This window comes from Onychostoma macrolepis, chromosome 05 (genome assembly GCF_012432095.1).
Source record: "Onychostoma macrolepis isolate SWU-2019 chromosome 05, ASM1243209v1, whole genome shotgun sequence".
NCBI classification, from domain to species: domain Eukaryota; kingdom Metazoa; phylum Chordata; class Actinopteri; order Cypriniformes; family Cyprinidae; genus Onychostoma; species Onychostoma macrolepis.
In genome coordinates this window covers 10,776,265-10,785,745 of record NC_081159.1, presented here as the reverse complement: position 1 = coordinate 10,785,745, position 9,481 = coordinate 10,776,265, and the positions used below count along the sequence as shown (strand labels likewise).

Below are 9,481 nucleotides of genomic sequence, written 5' to 3'. Positions count from 1 at the left end.
CTGGCCATCTCCTGAAGATTTCTTCTGCTTTTTTTTCCTTTTTTTTTTTCTCCCCTTCCCTTCACATGAAGTGCCATAAGCAGTATATGATCTGACATTACATTCATAGGCTGTATCTTGTGCGATCCTGAACAAAGAATAGCTTGGGAAAAGGAGGAAAGCAATCAATGCAAGTGAAAATCACAAGCTGCATACCAAATCATGTACTGGAACAAACAACAGGAGAGTTCTCTCTCCATAACATTAGTGAAAGCATAACACGTGAAAAAGCGATAGACAGAAATCAAAAGATTTTTCACAGATGTCTTTTTATTTGTCAAACAAAAGAGCTGTCTATATGTTAGCAATGGCTGTCCTCCTTTGTACACATCGCTTGAACTAATAGTGTATAACTGGTATGTTTTACCATATAGCACTTGCTTGACACGGTATGAATAAAAAAGAAACATGACATTTTTATTATTATTATTATTTTTTTGGAACAGCTGACAGCATAAATGCAAATCAAAAAGAGTATGTGGCCCACTGGGTCTCTCTTGACTTTAACTCTATATATTTTTTCAAACGATCACTATTCACAGCACATGTAATGGAAATGCTGGACTATCAGACCCACCAATATACATATTTTATTTATTTATTTTTTCAAAAATGTGCCTGTGGACCTCATATTTCGATTTTTTTTTCTTCTTAATACACAGTCACCCTCAAAAGGTCTGTACAAAACTGTTAAATGTGCACACAAGTAATTTGAACAGTGTTAGAGAAGAATTTCACAGACACAGGGAAATGTTAGACAAGAATTACTGATATTATTTCAATATATGTCGATAATCATGATAAACATAGAAACATGATGCCAACATTTATCTTTTAGTTAAAAAATATGATACTGTACGTGATGTATATGCTGATTCTGGTGTATGATATACGCTGAATGTTTTTTTTTTTTTTTTTTTGTCACATTCAAGACTGTACAAATAGTGTTAAAACCCCTCCCCCGTCTCATGGGTTCTTATATATATATATTACATGTATGTCATGAGCCCTGAAAATTTCCAGAAAAGTAGCAAATAAAATGATGCAGTGATTTCACAACCCAACGGTGCTCACCTTTGAAATGAATAATTGATTTTGATGAATACCTAACATCTGTATACATAAAAGCTGTTATTTATTTGTGTCTTCATTATATGCAAAGGGGAAAAAAAGAATAACCCCACCATACAATACATTTTTCGTATGTTAATATTCCTTCACATTTTCTAACAAGCACATACAAATGTGGGATTTCAAAAGGATTTTGCATTCCACCAGTTTTTTTCTAATCGTATGATTGTAAGTACTAAAAAAAGATGACATCTATCCTGAGGTTTTTACAATCAAGAAAAAATAATATAAAATACAGTAGTACAGTTAATCAATAGGTAAACAGCCTGAAAAACTGAGACATCTGGAAGTTAAACAATATTGTATACATTAAAAAAAAAAAGGTAATGGACCTCCAAGGACAATATTTTCTTAAAACTTTTTTGACTGCTTACGTAACAAGCTGTAGGTGAATGTACCTTTACCTTCATAACTTTCCAACAATTGTCTATGTGTGTGGAATTGGTTAAGATTTGTCTGTAATAGGTGCTTCCAGTTCTGTAGTGTTGCTTTTATTATGGCATGTCATTATGTTATGGGGCATGTAACAGTGTCTTTAGAAAAGTACAGGAAAACAGATAATACAAATTTGAAATGATTGATAAAAATGATCTACGAAATGCTTTAATTTGAACTTATACATCTTGTTGTCTTATACTTCTATTCATTTTTGCATCATGCAGTTATTTTGCGTTTTACATATAATACAATACCATCATATTTTTTGTCCACACAATGTCAATGTCAGTTGTGATATAACTTCAGTCAGGCCTGCTGTTAAAATAAAAGTAGAAAGATATTTTACATATTAATGTTAGTCTTTTCTGTTATGTGTTTGATTATGGCCCAAAAATCATTGCATGTGATGTTTTGTTCTGGTTTAAAGTGACACTGTACAGTGGCTTTTGTTCCACTGCGAAAACCACAGTGAAATAACCCCCACCCTCTAATTGGCTTAAAAAACAAAAAAACAAAACAATAAATGGCACAGACCATAAAAGGACAAAAAAGCAGGGCACGAGAGATGACTAAACCCAACCTCTTTAGGACTAAAACCTAAAACAAATCATAATATTACAAAAATGGAAAATTCATATGAGATGAAACCAATTTTAATTGTACATGTTTTACAAGCACAGTTTATATTGAATATGGACCAAAGTGTTGCAAAGGGGAAATTAATAGGGGTCTTTAATCTTCCTCTGTGCATCCCAGTAACTCTGCGCGCAAAGTGATTCTTCCATACCATGACCATGGAAGAATTCGGATGAATCTGGCATAGATGGGAGGATCTATCACATTCTTTCTGTGGGTGTCATTATCAAAATTTCCTTGAAAGACCTGTTGGAAAGAAAACAAAAAATTCCCAAATCATACAATGATTCATTTTAATCAAATATAGCAGACCTATTTAACCAAATGAAAAAAGCTACTATATAATATTTATATATATTCTGCATGACCATACTATACATGCCTAACCCTACCCAATAACTAAACTCAACAACTACCTTACTAACTATTAATAAGCAACAAATTAGGAGTTTATTGAGGCAAAAGTCGTAGTTAATGGTTTGTTAATAGCGAGAATGAACTCTTTAACACGACATGTACATTGCATAAATCACTGAAAGAAATACACTATAAATTGATCAAAAGTGACAGTTAAAGAAACAAAACAATTAAGCAGAAAGACTGTTTTTAATATTTCTAATAATAACAAATGACTCTTGTGCAACAAATCAGCATATTGAAATGATTTTTGAAAGATCATGTGACACTAAAGACTAGAGAAATGGCTGCTGAACATTTAGCTTTGCATCACAGGAATGCATTACATTTTAAAATATATTCAAACAGAAAAAAAGTTCTTTTAATTGTAAGAATATTTCGCAATATTATTGTTTTTACTCTATGTAAATAAATCTTGGAGTATTAGGCTTTGGTATTGTGTACTGACCACATCCGATCCACAATTTGGTCTTAATCTGTTTTATCTTATTACTTGCTATACTTGTTTAAGGATGTAATTGTGAACACTCACTGGCAACCAAACTGGAGCTACTGGAAGTTTTCATTTTGGCTAACAGGCTGCTAATTTAAGTTCAAATAAATATAGACTAATTCACTGTAAACACCCAGTCAGTTATTTCATTTGCTCTTGATGAAATCAGCTTGACTTTGTATTTCCTGCAGCAGACGTATACACACACATTGACCTATCAATCAAATAATGAGCATTTACAATACAGAGTCAGAGAAAGGAAGTACAGTTCATGATTTATGAATAACCCTTGAGTGTGAACAGAGCTCAAGTATGTTCGGTATAAAGAGTTCAGAGATGGGGAAAATTCAGCAAGCAACAAAGAGGTTGGCTGGGAACTAAGTCTTCAAGTGGGCTTCAAAGACAAATTTTGCTGAGCTCTGACAGCGCATATTCATCAGCAGAGAGTAAACAATAAGAGCACAGAGATCCTGTGTCTAATTGCTGGTGTCACTAGCATTACATAAATGTGTGGCTTATTCCCTCCCTCTTTCTCCTTCCACACCGAATCAGCGTTCCCTTCTGCACCATGGAACCAATCTTGTGTTTTGCAACTCGACTCTCTCCAATGTACTCTGAGGCAGAGCGGGGGGGAAATGTCATAAAAAATTGATTAGTCAAAAGGGCAGCTCAAAACATGAACTCATTCGCTGAACTTCTCATCTGATGGCCTGCGTGTTTGCAGGAAATCTATGTGCACAGGAAAGTCTTTCAGTGCCAAACATTTCCCGCCAGGCTTCAATAAAGATAAAGTCTGCATTCTTCAGCTCACAGTACAGTGGCAAATACATAAGAGATTTATTAGGCTGCTCTTACGTCTTTCATTAACATTCTATAACCCTGAAGACACCTCAGGCACCTGTGTGATTCCAGTATGGCCAATTACAGTACAGTACATGCAGAATCAAACATGAGTGTATGTGCAGCCAGTGTTGTGGAAGAACGCTGAAAAATACATTTTTTAGTAGCATGAGGGTATTTTTTTGTCTTTTTTGTGAGAGAGTTAATATGCAAATATAAATCAAATGGTTCACAACAAGTCCATCAGAGCTGTTTCTATTCACCAATTAATCTGAGGCATGGTACAGAAGGCATTATGAGAAGTCACCCTGTTTTAGATCCTCATTATTTGTGTTTATAAAAATAAACGGTATAATCTGATGGATAACTTGACTGCTATTTAACAACTTTAAATTAAAGTTACACAAATAGTTTCGGTATGTTTTTGGAACAGTGGGAGAAAAAAAAAAAGTTAATTCTTCCTTCCTATCTTTATTTTCTTTAAATAAAAATAAATTGAAACTGTTCTGCACTTTATGGTGGTGTTGGAAACGGGCTAAGGATTTGAAATGCTTCCACTTTTGAATGCAAATTATTATAGCAAAATTGGTATTTAAGTCAGAATTATTATGCTCCCATTTTATTGTGCTCCATCTATTAGACATGCATGCATGCGCTCCAGCACTCATTCTATAAGTTTAACATTGCTTGCTGTCAGGATGATTCTTAATGCAAAATGGAAATACAGGCATGACTTTCTTACATTTAAAGATACAAATTTAACCATATAATATAATTTATACACTGAGGAAAACAGGTTTCAAATGCATTAAGCAGCACATGTATCCGACACACAAGTGCTGTATTAAAACAGCACTTGTGTGGTTAAAACAATGCTGTATTCATTTGGTACACATACATGTCAAACCAAAAGACCTGTACAGAAAATGTTTGGTATGAATATGTGTACCATTACACCCCTAAACTGTAAAGACTGAACTTAACTCTTAAACTGATTGGTAAGAAGTCACAATACAGTGTCCATGATACAAATTCATAAAATAATAATAATAATAACAACGTGTAAGCTGTTGCATTCAAAGGTAAATGTAAACTGACTCCAGGACGCTGTAATGTTAAGTTGTACCATCTTTTGTGAAGTCATGATGAAATGGAAGCAGTATATTTTGGTCTGTATTGTGATGGACATCCAAGTTTAATAGCTTATTGAAAATCTAGAATCACATTATGATTTTAAAAAAAAAGGTATTTAATTATGACAGTTTGAGCTGAAGTTCTCTAAAATTAAAATGAACATGACTCACCAGGTAAGGTTAATTACTTGAATAACAGATACTGTTGCTATTCGACTGGTAAAAGCTGCTGAATAAAAACAGACTCACAGAGGTGTAATGTAGTGCACATCTCTTTTATGGTACTTATCCATTTCAGTCTTTCACGCAACAGTGAACACTAAAACTCCAGTGAACGCTTTTGCTTTCTGTGACTGTAACCAAATGAGACATCTCACTCTTCTGATGTACCCTCTGAAGAAATGATGGAAACAAGTCACTCTCAATTACCTTCTCTCCCTGCGCACCCAAGAACATTTGGAACGATTATGCATAAAAGCTGCAAAGAAAGAAAATCCATCTCTAAGACATCCCATAAATCTGCGCCTGGTGTTTACTGCTTAATCTAATCCCTGCACTGCTCCGCTCATCACCGCAAAGCTGTGGAATGGAAAGTTGTCCTTAGAGCACCGAATGAGTGTTACGGCATGCAGAAACAAATGGAGGATTATCTAAGTTTGTGCATCAGGTATAGCAGATATTCTATTTAGAGGTGAGGGCTTTTGGAGTTCGATCACAAGAGGAGGACACTTTATCACTTCATAGCCTCTTCAAGCTGCAAGACTGCTCAATTCATAAACACGTCCTTTGAAGTGGGTCCTTCATATGGAACTGAATCAGTGTAAAAATCCCTCGAGAGATGCTCAAAGTGGAAAGGCAATCTCAAGTCCTTTTGCAGCATGGCAAAACAAGGTTGTCTGTAGAGAGATCTGCATATTACATCTGAGCATGAACTGATTCCAAATCTGATTGATAGATCAACAGACACGGAGACTGAGACACCGATATATTACATAGACAGCTAACAGCTAAATCATTAAACAACCAAGAACCTTTCTACTTTTCTGAAATGATCTCTACTTAAACAGGTCCTTGAGATCTAGCAATATTGGGCTGCTTTCCATTTCCAGATCTCACATTTCTGCTTCCCTTTAGCACATTTAATGTGTGTAAAATGGAAGAAAATGAAACAAAAGTTTAAAAAGTAATACTACTTTTTTTCCCCTTCAGAAATGTAATCAATAAATAACAAGTGCTCAGTTCAAATAGCACTTGAGTAAAGTACAAATCCTCCAAAATAATAATAATAATATAAAAATGACTCTAGTATCTTACACCCCTGAAAATAATCTGTGAAGTATTTAATTCACTGGTTATTTAATCCCCCCTCCCCAATATAATTTAGGTAAAATATCTCCAAGTTATCATAGTGTGATTAAAAAAAAATAAATAAATAAAATAAATAATAATTTTACATATATATATATATATATTATATATGAGCTGAAGGAAGATTTAGCTGTGTGTGTGTGAGCTGGGAATTCCCTTGACTTTCTGTGGTGGGACAGAGCAATCATTGTGTACAAGGCTCAACATTTCTGAAATGTGATTTGCTTTGATATAACACAGAATTTTACGATCACTGGTGTCACATAATTTCAAAACCTGCCTCCCTGCCTACATAGACTATTGCCTTCTAAGGCAGCAAAACTGTCATGCCAACCTTATCTTCATCACAGTAATACCAAGTGAGCCTCACAACTGATTTCATCAGAACCTACTGTAACGTTAGCATGTCATGGTACAACATGTAGTATAAATACAGACCCCAAACACAAACAAATATTTGGTAAAACAATGAAAACTTATTGACACTGAACTATTTTCTTTCTTTAGTATAAGTTCATTTATAATCAACATTTTTCAAGTGCCTGCACAAGGACAGAAACAGAGTTTAAATTCATGGCCAAAAACACCCTCTATGAAACCGATCACATATTAAGTACAACAACATCTTTTATATCTTTCTAAAGGAATAATATTGCTTTATCTTGTGCCAGCTGGCATTATCCTTCTCATTTACTCATTTGAGCCAAATTCATAATATGTACTGTTCCGGCCTCATCTGTAGTGCACTAGCTCGCTCAATTTAATGTTATTAACTAATGTTGGAAATATTGCGTGAGCTCTCGCCCTTTTCTGACACTGTCTGGACTGTCTATAAAAGTAAGTGTTTAAGAAGTGGCAGGCTGCATGATTTACCCAGGGGGCTGACATCCCACACCCTGACAGGGACCAAATGAGGACACGATCGCTTTTAATACACCATTCCTTTTCATTTTCACCTTCCTTTCTTTAACTCATCGATATAGTAACAGAGGAGCTGAACAGACTGTGCTGTGCAGAGCAAACAAATCTCGAACAATAGATCAGATGTGAGGGCTCCACGGGTACAGTTGTCCTATTTCCCCTGAGCGCTGATAAAACGGAGAAGATCTGGTGTGACTCAGCAGGAAAGCAATCCTATAAGGACCTGATCCGAATTTCTGTCATTACTCAGATGCGTGCCAACTTATCAAAGCTACTCATTACCCCTTGCTGAAGCAAGCTTCAGGTGGCAGTTTTCAAATTATAGTTGTGTAATTTATAGAGCTGTCAGTCGATTATAATATTTATTCACGATTAATCTTTTCTTTTTTCATGCTTATTACATTAACACTATTCAATTAATTCATTACATATATTCTTAAGCACACTACTCTTCATACATTTGGGGTAAGTGTATTTTTATTTCAAATAAATGCTATTCTATTGAACTTTCTATGCATTAAAGAAGCTTGAGTTTTTAAACATTAAAAACATTAAGCAGCACAACTGTTTTCAATACTGATAATAAACAGAAATATTTGAGTGCAAAATCACCATATTAGAATGATTTCTGAAGGATCATGTGACACCAAAGACTGGAGTAATGATGCTGAAAATTCACAGGCATGAATTACATTTTAAAATATAATTAAATAGAAAACATCGGTTTCACTTTATTTTGATGGTCCCTCTAATGTTGGACCTACATTTCTACTGACTCTCATTAGACTGTTAGTAGTGTATTAGTTGACTGGTAGGGTTAGGGTTTGATTAAGTTGACATGTTCTTGCAAAGTTACTTATAGCCAGTAGAAAATCTGTTGGGAGACCAACACAATAAGGAGTTAGTAGATATGAAGCATATAGTCTACTAATACACTTATGAGAGTTTGTTGACATGTAGTTGCAACATTACTTACTGTCAACAGAATGTTCAAAAGGGACCATCAAAATAAAGTGTTACCAAAACATCTAATGATATTTTACAATATTGTTGCTTTTTTGCAATACATTTTAATCAAATAAATGCAGCCTTGGTGAGCACAAGAAACTTTAAAAAAAATCGTACTGACTCCAAACTTTTAAATGGTACTCTGTGTGAGAGAACTGCACTACAATTCTAATCAGCTGTAAATGTTCTGATCACTTTTTCTAGAAATACAGAATAACATAAAATAAAAACAACTGTAATAACAAATAGAAATACCATAGAATATAGGATATCAATCGTTTAAAATTTGCCAAATGCCAAACCGAAAGAATGCCTTAAAGGGTTACTCCACCTCAAAATGAAAATAGTCATTAATCACTTACTTAAATGTCGTTCCAAACTTGTAAAAGCTTTGTTCGTCTTCTGAACACAGTTTAAGATATTTTGGATGAAAACCGGGAGGCTTGTGACTGTCCCATTGACTGCCAAGTAAATAACACTGTTAAGACCCAGAAAAGTATGAAAGACATCGTCAAAATAGTCCATCTGTCATCAGTGGTTCGATCTGAATTTAATGAAGCGACGAGAACACTTGTCAGCCGCACCACACGGATACGTTTTCTATGTTTATTTACACTTAGATTTGAAGGAAAACAGCTTATCCGTGTGGTGGGGGTAACACAGAACATATATAACACAGAGGATACTTTCACAAATGGTGCTACGGTGACGTGGAGGAGACAAATTGTTGAATAAAGTCGTTATTTTTGTTTTCTTTGCGCAGAAAAAGTGTTCTCGTCACGTCATTAAATTCAGATTGAACCACTGATGTCAGATTGAGTATTTTGACGATGTCTTTCATACTTTTCTGTGCCTTGACAGTGTTATTTACTTGGCAGTCAATGGGACAGTCACAAGCCTCCCAGTTTTCTTCCAAAATATCTAAAATTGTGTTCCGAAGATGAAGGAAGCTTTTACGGCTTTGGAACGACATGGGGGTAAGTGATTAATGACACAATTTTCATTTTGGGGTGGAGTAACCCTTTAACATTGTTAAAAAGGTAATAGTGTTAAAGAC

At 34.7% G+C, this 9,481-nt stretch overlaps 1 protein-coding gene across 5 annotated transcripts in view; it reads right to left on the bottom strand.

Annotated features, from left to right (window-relative positions):
- Nucleotides 1-289: 289 nt before the first annotated feature.
- The window catches only part of edil3a (EGF-like repeats and discoidin I-like domains 3a), a 206,495-nt gene continuing 197,303 nt past the window's right edge, over nucleotides 290-9,481 (bottom strand). For all 5 annotated transcript variants that reach the window (XM_058776707.1, XM_058776705.1, XM_058776706.1 and 2 more), the window contains one exon: nucleotides 290-2,490. In XM_058776707.1, the coding sequence (XP_058632690.1) occupies nucleotides 2,445-2,490 (46 nt within the window). In that variant the 3' untranslated portion in view covers nucleotides 290-2,444. The remainder of the gene's footprint in view (nucleotides 2,491-9,481) is intronic.